Below are 16266 nucleotides of genomic sequence, written 5' to 3'. Positions count from 1 at the left end.
TTTCTCCCTGTACCCCACCCCGGATAAATGTCGGTAGATTTCAGTATATACAAATTCCCAACTCTTCGTATTTGTCAATATAGGGCAAAGCTGTCTAATTATATCTATTTCCGAGCCTATCTGGAAAGGGAAGCGAGTTCTACTGTTTGTTTACAAATAACCAGAGACCAATTCTAGGTGGCCCGAGGCCAAAGGAAGTTGTTCCAAATGATCACTTCATGTCACTCGGACAATAAGGGGGCTGTACACATCAGCCTTTTAAGAAGTAATTCAAGTCTAATTTGCACTGCCCAGCACAAGCAACTTCCCAATGTAGAAGGACATGAAGCGTGAGCTTCCCAAGCTGTCAAGACGCCACGGTAACTTGTTCTCTTATCCTAGTGGGACATGGCATGCGGCGGTACCTTGACTTTAAGGTGAATGCTAAAGAAGAGCTTTCTGTTTTAAAATGAAATGAAAGACAAGCAACAAATCCCTGGAGTCCAGAGACTGCGCTCCACACAGCTGGCCCATCTGTTTCCGAACCGCAGATCTGGGTTGGACCCTGACTGGGACACACCATGCAGCGAGCTACTCTGAAGGGAAACTCTACTTCCTGAGTCAGGAAAGAAGGTGTCCAACAGCCGCCCTGTCTGAGTCCTTTCCGCGATCATCTCGATGTTGTGAGTTTCCCAGCATTATTCACAGGCGTGCCTCCGAATACTCTGGGGAAATAGCAGCTGGGAGCGGCCTTCCCCCTGCCCACCCCCCCCCCTTTTTTTTTTTTTTTTTAGTTTTTAGATGTGTTCCTGATTTGAACACACAGAAATCTCCAAGTTTCAATGATTCTAAAAGTCAGCCTATTTTATAGCTTAGGCCAGAGCATTTCTGAGAATTAGGATAGGGTGGGAACTTGTTAAAAGAAAAATGAAAATAAAACCCACCTCACTCCTAACTCCAGCCCTGATTAGATCTTCAAGAAGTGATTCACTTCCTCCAGCTGCTTCCGCCTGCCAGGAACGCAGGGCCGTCCACCCGTCCCTTCCCAGCCGGCGTCCCTTCCCAGCCGGCGACAGGACAGGCAGCTCCCGACTCCTCACACCCCCTCCCGCGCAGGGCCTGGAAGGCCTCCAGGATTTCACCTCTAGCTGTTACAGACCCGATTTCTGAAGATTTATGCTGATTATCAAAAATCTTACATTCGCATCTTCCACCAAAGAGCCAACATAAGGTTAAAAAAAATACCACCGTTATCCCATGCTGCTTTAAGCTATTTCATTTTCGGACAAGAATTAAAAACCAACCATTTACGCTCTGACCACAGACAGATTTAAAAGTTAACAAATAACAACTTCCAGCTACCAGTGAGCAACATGTCTTTTGCAAAATTTCATTGGTGAAGCACAGACAAGCACCCTGCATGGATACTATGCACATATAAAGCACAACTTATTCTTTTTCTGCTTCCATAGCCTGCACCTTTAAAATATACAAACTAGGCGACAGTACGAGGTGTGAGGAGAGCTCCCTGGCACTGCCAGGACTAAAAGCACGTTCCAGACCGTAAAGGACACTCGCGGACAAAGACCCCACGGCTGCGGTCAGCGATGGTGTTTTCCGCCCTGATTTCTGAAATGGCAGAACAACCCTATTAGCCAACCCCCCACCCCCCCCCAATTAAAAAACCTCAGCAGAGCTCTGCTACAGACACACAAACAAAATGTGACACGATGAAGAAGCTGCATAAAAATACTTAAACCTAAGGTATTTGTAGTATACAGGATATACCCTGGCTTACCATATAAAAGTCACCAGATATTAAATAGCACTAAGTCCAAAACAAAGCAAGGAGATAAGATTCCATGTTGGATACCGTTTCAACACGAGGTGCATTTCGAATATTAAAGGAAATCCTTCATGTTAGTAAGTTTAAAAAAGCAAACATTTATCATATACATATATAAAATAAAGTTTTAGTATGATAAAACCTAGATTTTCTTAAATTATTTTTTAAAAGGACATCAAACTAGATAATTGCTCAAGAGCAAACTTTAGTGTTTTGGTGAGCTGTAATTCATGTGACTTGTAGCAGTCGCATTTGGTAATACATATAGCATTTTCTGTCTTGCTCTTTCTTTTGGGACCATATCTAATCAACAGAATTACTGGAGGCCCAATAAGTTACCTCAGAATTATTTGCTGGAATCAGGCAAATGGCAGTTTAGGAGCTTAAGTAAAGGAATTGTAGTGTTTTTTGTTTGTTTTCTTTCTTTTTTTTTTTTTAACAAGAAAAAATCCAGTATAATTGCACATTTACATACAAAGAAAAAAAAAAAAAAAGAAGCACAAAACAGATTTTTTTCTCCTTTTTTCCAGAGAAGAATTCTAAATTGATAAGAAAAAGGAACACACAGCGCAACTGAAGGAATGTTGTGGAGCATCTATCTTCCCTGCCTTTATAAGGTCACTGGGTACTTCTTGAGGGAAAATAAATGCTACCAGGTACCGGCAATTGTTAGCAGTCAAAATTCACAGAGAAGTTGACGTTCATTCAAGCTAAACCTAGGCTTCTACTTAGTACAGTGTTACAACAATGTCTGACAGGACTAATTAATTCATACAGGGAATCCTGGAATATACATATTCCTAAGCATTAAAAGCAAGTGAGTTCTGTGGGCAGATATTCCGGTTCACTTGCGTCTATGAGCTCCAACCATTCTTGCTATCACTGCTTTCTGTGGAGCTCTCCCTAAGTGCTTCCTGCCATGAAGTGTGTTTGTGTGGCTCTCATTTACCCTGTAGAAGTACAAGTGCTTCCCCTTCCTCAGTGGGGGTGAGTTTAAGTACTGGGTAACTGTTTACATATAACTTGGGGATGCCCCCTACCACTTTCACCCCCAAATTAGGAACTGAACAAAAAGATCTATTCAAATACACAGTTCAAATTCATTTGTGTAGTTTTCACCAGGACATGTGACTGAGTGGTCAGCTGACAAAGGGAATGTTTGCTTGGGAGAGGAAAGCAGAGACAGAAAATTAAAATGCCCATAATTCTCTCCAAGTCAGACCAGGGTGTACATTAAATTGGATAGAAAATGGGGCTTATTTGACCCAACTTTTGGTCTGTGCCTTTCATCTCCCTTTAGCTGCCTTTACCAGTGTGTCAAGACAACAGGAATGACCATTCTAACTCTGTATTCATATCCACAGAGACACACTTCATCAAAAACACCCATTATCAGTGGAGAACGTTTCAAACTCAGTGAGGGCATCGATTTCTTTTTTTCTCCAAAACAAAAAACCAACAACAACATTATATACCTCTCTAGGTAAAGTTATACCGGAAAGCCCACCTAGTTTAAGACCACAGAGGTAATATTCACTGAGGCCTTTTGATTTCAAGAGGCCAGATTCAATACTCCCACAGAGCCCTTCTCTAAGACTACGAGAGGCGTCTGGAAGAGAAAGCAAAGCCAGCCTCCCTACTGCTCAGGAAAGAGGTATGTAAGACCACCATACCCTTTTCTAGAGGGCTTTCTGCAATTCCTACTTAACACACACACACACACACACACACACACAGATTAGACTATCTGAACTACACTTCTCAAAATTTTAAAAATGAAAATAAATAAAGGAATGATGGCTACTTTTGCTTTTTACACCCAAGGAACACATCCTAGACTTTAAATTTATCTCATTAACAAAATTTTCTTTTCTCTTTGTTCTTATTTTAAAAGCGAAGACATCTCTTTTGCCAGCTGCAAAGGCATTGAAGCACAATAAAAGGCAAGAAAAGACCAAGGGAATCTAACCCTCCACAACAGAATCCCCAGACTGACAGAACGAAACCGAAAAGCCAGATCCCACGAACGGCTTCTGCTTGCACGGCCTGGCTCCCCACCTTCACTTTAATTCGGCAGCGCCGATGGCCAAGGCTGCAGGCACTGCAGCGGCCTCTTCTTGTACTAACGCATTCTCTACTTTTTTCTTTTCCTTTCTTCGTTTAAATAAAAAAAGAAGGAAATCACTGCCCGTTTATTCTTTGACTTCTTCTCCGTGGTCTTGTGATTCCAATTTACATTTGATCTTGCTCCAGTATTCGGGTGACACGGGAGATACAGGGTCATGTTCAGAGCAGCAGAGACGGCCTTCCAGGGCGGAGGGCACCAGAGCCCCCTTTTCGTGGTCTTTGCAGAACGAACGCGGACAGAACTCACAGAAGGACACGGCTGCGCCGCTGCACTCATCGCACTGATGCCACGGGCACTCCCACTTTCCTAGCGCGGGCGGGAAGAAGGGAAGGAGCCCAGTGAGTGCCCGTCCCCAACGCCCACGAGACACCCCACTTCCCACCTTCCTCTCGGACTGGGGACTGAACGCAGGTGACTATGACTCCAAACCTCAGCCAGCAGGGGTCTGGCTGCACCTGTCAGTGTGGCTGCGAGCTACTGCCCCAAACTCAACTAGGAGCCAACCACCACCTGTGGTAATGGACAGTGAGACACCAGTCCTTGCTGGCCCACGGGCGCCCCCCACCGGCACTGAGACAGATTTTTCACTAGCAAAACCTCTGCTTGCTACTGTTGCTTGTTCTCTCCAACGCCTCCTATCCCACGGCTCCACCCAGGGGCAGGACCGCCCGTATCTGAGTCGGGCATGGCGGGCAGGCCGGGCTCACCGTAGGGCGGCTGGGGCAGGTTGAGGCAGAGCAGGTGGTAGGCCTTGGGGCAGTCCTTCCTGTCGCACATGACCAGCTCGCCGCCGTCCCCGCACTGGAAGCAGTGATCTTCGTGCAGCTGCTTCGGCTCTGTTTTGATTTTTCGTCTCTTCTGCTTCAGCTTAGCGTTTTTTGCCTTTTCTTCAGTTGTGGACGCACATGCCGACTGGCAGGAAAGAGGGGGTCAGGTTTTAACGATCACAGTGCGTGAAGCTTTACGTAAAAGGGAGAGCCTACAACCTCACGTTCATTTAAATTCACCTGTTGTTCGGTTACCTAAAACACCAGGAGGGCTTACCCTGTCACGGAACTGTAGTAAAAATAATTCATTTTTCACTGATTTCTGAATAGGTGTCTTTTTTTTTTTTTAATCGCAAAGACAACTGAGATAGCATTCACAAGCCATAAAGTTCACCAATTTAAAGTGTATAATTCGGATACACTAAAGTGTGTTAGGATAGTGTGAATTTTTTTTTGAAGTTTTTGAAAAAGATCTTGCTAACTTCAAATTCAATCAGAAACACAGACATTTTCAGAACCTAACAGTTCTCACTAAGACATGCTCTAGTGGGAGGTCGGAGTCTAAACTCTGGGTAAACGCAACTGCTGGCCTGCAAACTAAACCACGTCCCCCCGGCCAGCACCTCCTGAGACAGCCCCAAACAAGCTTCTTCGGCAGCCCCTTCCCAGCCCCAGGGGCGCCCCCTGCAGCCACTGACCTTTGGCCGCACGCCGAGGAAACCACTGCAGTTATCCGCCCCGCAGTGGCACTCCGTCCGGCCGTTGCCCAGACAGTCCAGGTTGTAATTAAATGTTAGCTCCATCCCTAGAACACAAGAGAGAGAAGTATTCAGACTCAAGTCCTGGGGGAGAGAAATGCTGTCAAAGACACACCCTCACAACGAAAAAAGAGACACAATTCTGACATGAAGACCCTTCCATCCTCCGTGTTCCACACTGAAGACAGTGATGGGAAAAAGGAAAAAAACAAACAAAAAAAACAAAACAAAAAACTAGAGGAAAACGTCCCATCCACCAATGATTAAAGCAAAAATAGATATTCTACAAAGACCATCATATTCTTTTCACTGAAGTGGTCAAAGACCATGTGACAGAGACCAAGAATCTGAAATCTGTGCTCAAGAAAAATGGGTTCTAGTTTAGCTCTCTTTTCTAAAACTAATTTACACTAGTTTCTAAATAAACAAAGACAAGACAAAGACAAAGATGACCGTGGAATTGTCACAGCCATACCATTTCCAGTAATTAGTGCCTCACATTATGATCAGAAAAGACTTCAAAATGCACATTTACTACATACACCAAAGACCCAGGGATTCAAACTAGGAGGTCGAAGCTTGCTTGCTTTCTTCTTCTTCTTTTTTTTTTAAATTTGGCCACACCATGCAGCAAATAGCAAACTGAATGTACACAGTCAGTCCCCTGCTTTTTACACATAACAGATTCCTAAGAACGTGTGCCAGAGTTAAACAAGGGACTTCCTGTTATGAAGTGGTTTCTTTCTCAGAAATTAAAAAAATTATATTAAGTACTGAATTTAACCCTGTCTTTTTGCCGTCGCCTTTAAGGACAGATTTCTAGCATTTTAAAGTTTTGTTTTGTTTTTTTGGCCACACCGCTCGGCTGCAGGATCTTAGCTCCCCAACCAGGGACCGAACCTGGGCCCCCGCAGTGAAAGCACCAAGTCCTAACCACTGGACCGCCAGGGAATTCCCAGTTCAAGCTTTCTTTAGCTGGACCTCAGCAATCCACAGCGAGTGCTAAAAACACAGTTTACATCCCTTTTAGCTCCAGCATTTCTCTTCCCACCCACTTTTCTACAGACTTAACAAACAAGAAATTAAGTCTTGCTGTTATTGATGCTGGATGGGTAAGGAAAAATGAAAGCAGTAACTCTGCTTTGAGGAGTGTTTTATGTCTAATTTGAAACAGACTGATTTTTCAAACTAAAATATAAAACAAAACCCCCCCACAAACAAACGAAGAAACCAGTTGATGGTAACAACTGGTTAATATTTTCTTTAATATTAAAGAAAAAAAAAGGAAACAAAAGCTTAAACATTTGGTTACATTATACAGACAGCAATAATTTGGAGAACTAATTCAGCAGGATCATAGACACAGAATTCTGTGATACCCTCTCTTACTAAGCTCCCTTTTGCAGGATGTAGATGTTTACTTCCTACAGGCAGGTAACAATTCTAAATACAGCTCTTTATCTTATTTGAATAAATACTTGAGTGTCAAAACTTGTCTGACACTTGAGTGTCAGAATGTCCTGCCCTCAAAGACATACTTGCTTCCCGGGGAGGGGGCAGTCCCTTTTACCTGCAGGAATGTCACAAAGAGCAAAAAGGCCAACTCGAACATCTCCATTCACCGTCCACTTTTGTGTTTCACAGTTTGGATTACAACTGTGGTTCATAAAGCGAGAATAATTTCCCTTCGGGCCAGCGTCAATGATACGGTCCTTCAGAAAGAAAAGAAAGGAAAATTTCCTTTGACATGAAACTGAGCATAAGCGTGTCTGAGAAACATCCAACTCAGGCGAGAGCCACGAGGCAGCACTGTTTGCCAGCAGCTGAGGTCTGACGACCGACAGCTCCGAAAATGTGCTCGCGGCACAACTGACTAAGTTCTCTACTTTACATGACGACCAAGTCAAAAGCAAGTAAGATAAAGTGGAGTTTAGTTTCTTTTAAAGTTTGTTTCTAGAAACAAACACACCACAGAATAATGTGACTTAGATCAGCTGGCCATGGGCTTAACGAAAGGTATTTTCTGAGCAGAGGGCTCTCAGTTCGGATGCTACCTGAGACGGGAACTATGGGGTGTTGCTGTCAGCCTTCCTTTCCTGCTCTAAGCAAGAAGCAAAACTTGTAGGGGGGTAGATGGATGAGAGCTTAGGCCATAAAGAGGGAGGAAGGAAAAACAAGAAACTTCTCTGAATGAAGACTTGGAGATCTGACTGATGGAAGGGCTAGAGTTTGGGATATAATCTTCATAGTCTATTTTTACTTACGCAAAAGTTCAAAATACCATAAAAAGCTCAACATTTTGGCTCCCTGAATTTAAACTCTGATAGTCTGGGAAAGCTCTAGAAGATGGAGCCTCCCAGATGGCTGGAGGGGTCACCGGCAGTGAGGCTAGGATTTAAGGGGCCAATCAGCAGTCACAAATAAATGGCATTTTATGTTTATAAAGTATATGTTCATGAAGGTGGTAAAACTTTCAAACAATGACATTTCAGTTAAAATAGTACTTCTTTTAAATGATTTCTGGTTCTTGTAAGGCTATTCTGACTCAGTTTTAGAGACAGCCTGGAACATAGGAAACATGGGTACTAGTCTTGGCTCGTCATTAAACTGTAACAAGATATCCAACAAATCACTTATGGCTGGATCTCAGTTTCTCGTCCTCTGTAAATCAGAGGACTGTTTTTTTTTTTAAATCTTTTATTGAATGAAGTATAGTTTTATTGAAGTATAGTTATTGGTGTACAATATAAGTTACAGATGTACAATATAGTGAGTCACAATTTTTAAAGGTTATACTCCAGAGGACTGTTGAAGAAATTAAATGAAATAGTTTTGCTGTAATGTGCATCAAACAGCACTCACAGTTACATGTATTAAACCAGAAGTTTTACTGTCATTTTTCTTTTGACAGCATTCATTTTTCCTAACTCAAAAAAAATTTAAATATATAGAACAATTTACAGTTAGGATTTTTGCTAAAGCAGAACTTTACTGGTGGTTTATAACTTAGAATTACAGAGCTGATTCTCTCCCTTGGAGATAAAGAAACTGAGGGCCAGGTCTTTCAGTGACTAAGAGCTGGGACTCAAATCCAGATGTGTCAACCCTGCTCCTGGTCATCTTCTCATTCACGGCGCGTCTCACATGACCTGTGCAAGGCGCCAGTAATCATTCACTTTTGTACTCTGGTATAATGAGCATATTATAGCGGGACACACACTGGCTACTGCAAACCATTATAATTTGCTTGAGAAAAACCAAATGAGAGGAAGGAAACTGAGTTTAACCTAAGATCACCAAACTAAACCAAAAAATCCTTTTTTCTTACCAAAAAAAAAAGCAATTTTACCTTGGTAACAGTTAACATATAAAAATTAGTTACACTGTTCTCGTGGGCTCGCTTGATTCGCAATCTGCATTCTTCCTCATCAATTAATTCGCCAACATATTCATTTACAAATTCACCCTGCAGAGGAGCACGCAATATATAAATGTACAGTCAGTGTATCCTATTAGAAAGCATTCCTTAACATCACATGTATAATCCGAGAATTAACCAAAAACATTCCTGGAAATACAAATATAGTACAAAATAAAACCAGAAAATTGACATTGGTACAATCTACAAGCCTTATTCATATTTCGCCGATTTCACAGGCACTCATTTGTGTGTGTTATGTGTGCATGCGTGTAGTTCTATGGGATTCTACCAGGTGCAGAGTCAGGTAACCACCACCACAAGCAAGATACAGAACTGTCCCGTCAGCACAGATGCCCGGTGCTTCTCCTTCATAACCACACCCATCCTCCATCCCTAATCTGTTCTCCAACCCTATAGTTCTTCTAAAAATTTATTTTATTGAGGTATAGTTGATTTACAATGTTGTGTTAATTTCTGCCGTACAGCAAAGTGATTCAGTTATACATATATTCTTTTTTATATCCTTTTCCATTATGGTTTATCACCGGATATTGGATATAGTTCCCTGTGCAAAGAACAGTAGGACCTTGTCCAACTCCATAGTTCCGTCATTTCGAGAGTGTTCTATAAATGGAATCACAGTACGTAACCTTTAGAGATTGGATTTTTAACGAAAAGCTGAGCCTAATTCCCTTCAGATCCATCTAGGTTGTATGTATTAACAGTTCATTCTTCTGTCACTGCTGAGTGCTGTGCCGCAGCAAGGACGCACCACAGTTCGTGTGACCGGTCACCGGCTGGAGAACATGTGAATGGTCTCCAAGTTTTGGCTATTACAAATAAAGCCGCTGTGAGCATTCTGATAAAGTGTTTGTGCAGACAGAGGTTTTCACTTCTCTGGGATACATGCTGGGTCATATGGTGAGCACATGTTTAATTTCTTAAGAAACTGCCGTACTGTTTCCCAGAGTGGCTGTAACACTGCGCATTCGCACCCTACGCTCCCCAGGTATGAGAGATGCAGTTTCCCCACGTCCTCACCAGCATGTGGTACAGTCCCCACTTCTCACTTTGCTGTTCTAACAGGTGTGTAGCGATAAGCGCCTTTTTAAGTAAGTGTAAACACAGTACATTCAACCTTTCACGTTTACAAGTGCATAAACATTAACCCTTTTACCTCAAAAGCGTGGCTGATTCAGTCTAGGACAACAGCATTAGCTACAGGATTTACTGGTGTTACCAATACTTTTTTTTTTTTGGGGGGGGGGGGACCAACACATTTTTGAGGCAAAGAAATGTCTTAGGAAGTAAATGAAAATGTATTTGCTTATTGTTTCAGCAGACTTGCGTTCCTCCCCCGGGCCCGACACAAATTCCCACTAGCCGTTCTCAGAGCTCTCAGTATCACAGATCTGAGAGTACCAGCCACGTCAAGGGTACTATACTATATCTTCCGATCTTGATGCATCATTAAGAGCATAAGCCAATGTCCTTTCTCTACTGATAAAAAGACAAGATGGTGATTTCTGTATAAGAGACGGGCGCCTGAGGGTCAGCCTTTCCCTGGGCAGCCGGCCGGCCGTTGGTGAGATGGGCGAGGAGCCCCGTCTGCTTCAGGCGGCCACACGCTCGTTCCAGCTGGGCCTGGTCACCACACGAGTGCACCTCAGGCTTCCTCCCTCCCCCGTTTTAACTGACAGTACAAGCTCTGACACAGAGTTAGGAAAGAAGGGCGCTTCATCTCTAACCGCGACGCCACGACAGGACCGCTCTGCACGTTCATGCACTACGCACTGTCGGCCCGGAGCGGCTTTTCCTACGCCCAGTTTGGACTTGGGCCCCGGCCGCTGAAAACACTCTGCACCTTCGTGAGGCATCGCCGCCCTCACCAGGGAGGAGAGCTCACTGCCATCTTGGCTGCACTGCCCTCTAGCGTCACTTTATTCTATGGCAAGTTTCCTTTAATGAAAACCTATAGAGCAGAATGTAAACCAAATCAGCTCTGCTTCAGTTTTTTTTTTTTTTTTTACAAATTGGGATTCAAGTTCAGGCTTCATTTGAAGAAAGGGTTCTGTGGCTTTAAAAGGCCTAAAAACCATTTATTATAGTTTATATTTACTATGCTATGAAAATTGGTGAATACAGAAAGGTGAAAGTGCTGATATCAAACATGAGGCACGCAAGTCTCGTAAACTTGATACCGTTGTGAATAAATGTCTCTAGCTATTTTGTAAAAGAAATACTTTAGGCATCCAAAAAGTGACAAATCTTTAGCCTCAAAGAGTTGCTCACTGGACTTAAAACCATTAACTGTGAATTCAATTATGGATAAAAATAACAAAATAAAGAACTTTCAGGGAATTCCCGGGTGGTCCTGTGGTTAGGACTCCACACTTTCACTGCTGAGGGCCCAGGTTCAAGCCCTCGTTGGGGAACTAAGATCCAGCAAGCCGTGCAGTGTGGCCAAAAAGACAAAAAAAGAAAACTTTAAAAATGCTAGAAATCTGTCCTTAAAGGCAATGGCAAAAAGACAGGGTTTAATTCAGTAAATGTAATTTTTTTAATTTCTAAGAAAGAAACCACATCATAACAGGAAGTCCCTTGTTTAACTCTGGCACACGTTTTTAGGAATTGTTATGTGTGAAAAGAAGGGGACTGACTGTGTACATTCAATTTGCTATTTGGTTTCTGTCCCCTAAGTATACCCAAACCTTCTCCATGTTGCTACAAAGTCTTTATGATTATGCTGTTCAGTGACTGTATATTTCTAGCTATTTTGTAAAACACCAATTGTCTTAACATTAGCAATTCCTCAAGTGCTAAAGTGCAGAATAATCCTGATCGTATTTTCTTTTCTCTTAATTATATCATTAATTTAGTAACTTAGAATATGGTTTAGAATAAATGTAACCACTATTAAAAGATGTTAACATGGTATTAAACTGGATAGATTTCAGGATGGCTCCCCAAACTCCCCTGAAATCATAAACAAAAATTTGCAAGTGATATGCAGGGCATTAAAGTAATATCAAAACATGTGCATTATATAATGCCATACTAAACGCAGACGGCCTTTGACCAAGCGACCCAATCCACATACCCAATGCATTGGCAAATCCTGTTGGTTCTACCTTTAAAGTGTCAGAAATCCAACCACTTCCTTCCTACTCAACTACAACCCTAGTTAGTCCAGGCCACCAGCATCTCTCTCCGGGACTGTAATGGTCTCCTTTTTATTGCTCTCTCTCCATTATCATAAATTCCCCACAGTACAGCCCAAGATATTCTTCTGAAGCCCAGACTCTTAAGGTGGCCCCCATGACCCCTGCCTGCTGGTGCTCACGCCGTTGTGTAATCCCCTCCCCTGGAGACAGCAGGACCTGTGACTTGCTTCTAAGCAACAGAATGTGGCCCAAGTGACAGGATGTGATTACGTGAGTTTGTTACATTAGGACTTCAGCATCTATCCTGCTGGGGCGTCTCTCTCCCTCGTTGGTTGTAAGGAAGCAAACAGCCATGTTGGGGAACCCCATCTGGCAGGGAACTGCGGGCAGCCTCTAGAAGCCAAGAGCAGCAAAACAACAATAACAACAAACCCAAACCAAAAACACCTGAGGCTCTCAGACCTCGGGCTGTGAAGAACAGCATTGTGCCAGCAGCCGTGCAAGCCGGGAAGCTGGATCCTTCCCTAGTTGAGGCACAAGAATGAGAATCCAGCCAGGTCAGTGCCTTGACTGCAACCTGGTGAGCCCCTACGTAGAGGACCCAGCTACGCACTGACCTATAGGATCTGTGGGATAGTACACTGTGTGTTACGCTGTAAGTTGCCAGGTTTGTGGTTATCCTGTTAAGCAGCAACAGAAAATGAACACATGGAGGCAGACGGTATGCCCTCCCTACTAAACTCCGCCAGAAGTCCCTGTCCCGAGGCCGATGAGGCCCCGCACGACCTGGTCCCGCTGCCCCTCTGCCTTGCCAGCTGCCCACCGCCCGGCCCTCCTCGGCTCACTCTCCAGCTCCCTGCGGTCCCGGCGCAGGAGGGCCTTCACTCCGGCCTGCTCGTCCACGTGCACCTGCTCGCCCTCCCCGCTCACACGTTCGGGTCAGACCTTCCTGAACCCAGTCCCTGGCACCCCTACCCTCTCTGACAGCTTTATTTCTCTTGGTGGCATTTGGTGGTACGTGGCGTCATATGTCTATCACCTGTCCCTGGTGCACTCACAAAGGTGTCCTGCTCACTGCTGTCTTCCAAGTGCCTAGAACAGTACCAGGCACAGGGAAGCAGCTGAACAAACATGCGCTGAATGAACGAGTTTCACCCCAGCAATCTAACCTACAGAAATAGATGACAGATGATCAACAGAATTAAAAAATGTGTGTATGTGTGTATACACACACACACACACACACACACACACACATATATTTATTGGAAAACAGGCTATGTAAATGATGGTACATTTTACTATGGAATACAATGAGACTATGAAAAACAATGAGGTGAAATCTGTATTACTGCCATAAAAATAATTTTCTGATACATTAAGTGGGAAAAAAGAATAATATGTATGATTATATTTATGTTTAAAAAACCCTACAAATACAGAATATATGAATATGTATTTGTATATGTGTTTATGTGTATAATTGCATAGAAAAAGTTCTAAAAGGCTACATACCAACCTATGGACAATGGTCCTCTCTGGTGAGGAGACCAGGAATTGAGGGTGAAGGAGGAATTTCACGCTTTATTATCTTTTTTTGTATTGTTTGATTTTCTTTACTACATTATATGGTATTTCTTCATTACAAAGATGATTTTTTAAAAGGCAGAAAAATGCCAAGAATAATTTTAAATTCCCACTAGGCCCATCTTCTCTCACTAAACACGGCTCCAAGTTCTATACGTTGGCAGGTGGGGGGAAGGGTGGAGGTGGGGACTTGTTTTAAAACAGACTGTACAGGCCTGTCACCAATATTTCAGGTGGCACTGTTTTAACAAGGAACGCGGAAGATTCTCAGGATATCTAAAGGTTGAGAGCCACTGTCTGAATAGCAGAATTTACTGGTGATTTTCAATTTTCTTTGAGCTATTTGCATTAAAATATCTTCTACAATGGGCATGTATTTCTTATGTTAAACAAAGAGACTGCTTTGAAAAATTGCTTCAAAGTATAAGAATGAAGATAATTTATAAGTATCAAAGATCTCAACTTTTCCCAGTTGCTTCTGTATATATGATCTAGTTTGAGACTAGCAACAACTCTTAAACATGCAGGGCAGGAATTATGTCCATTTTAGAGATGAAGAAACTGGGGCTCAGCGAGGTTAAGTGACTTGACCAGGGCTTCATGGCTAATGAATTATGATGTTGGAGCAAAGTCCTGGGGTTGCTAGTTTCAGTCTCAGTACGTCCTTAACTTTACTCTTTTTCCTTTACAAATTTTAAATCTAGTTTGCTTAACAAGTAAAAATTATTTCAAATAGAATTACCGGTGTCCCTTCTCCTTTTTACGACTGATCATAGGAAACCCAAAGGTTATGTGTATTTTATTTTTTTTAATTTTTAAAAATTTTTAACATCTTTATTGGAGTATAATTGCTTTACAATGGTATGTTATGTGTATTTGATTACTACCTCTTCTTACTGCTCCTCCTTTGCTCAAGAAGTGCCAAACTCTCAACTTCGGAAGTTTCAAAATTTTGGAATAAATCCCCATGTATTTAACCCTTATTGAAGCATTTCTAAGAGGCATAGGTCCTGGTCTGTTCCGCCACTGGCACCATCCCATGCTACCTTCTTAATGCTCCTTTTGGTCCTGAGGCCCCAGCCTCTCCGCTCCGTCTTGATGATTTCTGCATCCGGGTAGAGCCTCTTGGTGAAGCACTGGTTCTGGCAGCGCTCCCCCGCCGGGCACACCTGCGGGTGACACTCGTACTGCAGCATTCTGTTCAGACACTCGGACTCCAAGCCACACGGGTTCTCGTCAGCCGGCTTGCAGTTACAGCGGGGAATCTCTGACAGGTCTGCAACCTGGATCTGCACCTTTCCTATTACTTTGTTAGCCTGGACAACAAAATCACAAACGGGAGGGAGGAACTTGAACAGGACGTCGGTAAACACCCAGGCCCTCTTGGCTCTGCTACTGCCTTGTGGTGTGACCCTGAGAAAGGCTCTTTATCTTGATCATAATTTCCCCATGAATAAGCTAAGATTAGTAGCTGTCTCTCTTTAGTTGACAAAAATATCAAAACCTGATGTGAGTTCTCACTTATTTATCCTGTGTATTTCTCCTTCTACCAGTTGATGACAATTTCATAACTGAAAACAACTGTGGGCTGTCTGGAAGAAAGGGGCTAAATCCCTGTATTCTTATTTGGTTACACGACGAGCGGATGGAGCAAGAACGGGGTTTCCCGTCAAACGTGTTGCTCCTCGGTATGAGCGGCTCATCAGAGCCCCCATCATCCCAGGGCAGCAACCTCGGCTCCCGGCTGATACTCCAACAGGAGCTCTCAGGTTGTTCTGCAGAAGACTGGGTGGTAATCAGCGAAAGTTGTTATAAGACAACAAGGGCCTTCTAACTACTAAGAGAGCAGTGCATTTCATCTTGTCTGTCAAAGAGCAATGTTTTCACGGGTAAAGACTCACTTTGATGTGTTTGTAAGGAGGGGGTTTCCTTGAGTTTTTTTCAATCTCTAGTGCTTCTTTACTTTCTCTTTGCGCTTTCAATTCCTGGAAACGTTTTGCAGCTTCTTCCAACGCTGCCAATAAGACCAAACAAAGTATATAAATACCAAAAACCAAATAAACAAAAACCATCAAGAGATTAGTTTTACCCTGCCTTCTCAACGCACTGAATCTGGCCTGAGGGTTTCTTTTAAAAATTATATTCTGGAAATAACCATTTACCACCAGGATAGGGTAACACTGAAATAAGATATAACTCCTTTACGGCTGAACACTGTGCCCTATGCAGGCTGCTGCTTCGGAGGAGAGGTCCCACTTCAATGATCAGAGGTTTCCACGTGAACCAGAGAGCAGCTCTTTACCTCGTACCAGATTTAAATTCACTTTACTCTTACCCAGAAAGCTAAACTTCCTGGCAACTTGTTGCTAAAGCAGCTGTAAGGCTCTTCCTGGGAAGCATTTAGTCTTACTATCTTACTACTCTTCTGTGGCAAAGGAGCTTCACTTGATTAAGAAGACTATGTATTTCCAGAATAATCTCTATGTTTGTAGTAAGATCACTGAGGGAACTCCTTTCACGTACACAGCACAGTCTACTACACTGAATGTATTTTTCCAGCTGACTGGATTGTGATGTGGTTCTAATGTGATTGGAAACTTATGGACGCCGGATCAT

The 16266-nt window shown here is 43.0% G+C and overlaps 1 protein-coding gene across 3 annotated transcripts in view; it reads right to left on the bottom strand.

The window, feature by feature from the left end:
* Positions 1 to 1651: 1651 nt before the first annotated feature.
* Positions 1652 to 16266, bottom strand: part of NSD3 (nuclear receptor binding SET domain protein 3) — a 104364-nt gene continuing 89749 nt past the window's right edge. For 2 of the 3 annotated variants that reach the window (XM_059909310.1, XM_059909312.1), the window contains 7 exons: positions 15552 to 15664; positions 14697 to 14966; positions 8828 to 8944; positions 7049 to 7190; positions 5419 to 5525; positions 4661 to 4865; positions 1652 to 4259 (listed from right to left, as the gene is read on the bottom strand). In XM_059909310.1, the coding sequence (XP_059765293.1) occupies positions 4018 to 4259; positions 4661 to 4865; positions 5419 to 5525; positions 7049 to 7190; positions 8828 to 8944; positions 14697 to 14966; positions 15552 to 15664 (1196 nt within the window). In that variant the 3' untranslated portion in view covers positions 1652 to 4017. The remainder of the gene's footprint in view (positions 4260 to 4660; positions 4866 to 5418; positions 5526 to 7048; positions 7191 to 8827; positions 8945 to 14696; positions 14967 to 15551; positions 15665 to 16266) is intronic. The other variant, XM_059909311.1, reaches the window with a different exon arrangement.

Source organism: Balaenoptera ricei, chromosome 21, assembly GCF_028023285.1.
Source record: "Balaenoptera ricei isolate mBalRic1 chromosome 21, mBalRic1.hap2, whole genome shotgun sequence".
NCBI classification, from domain to species: Eukaryota; Metazoa; Chordata; class Mammalia; order Artiodactyla; family Balaenopteridae; genus Balaenoptera; species Balaenoptera ricei.
This window is presented reverse-complemented; position numbering and strand designations above follow the sequence as displayed.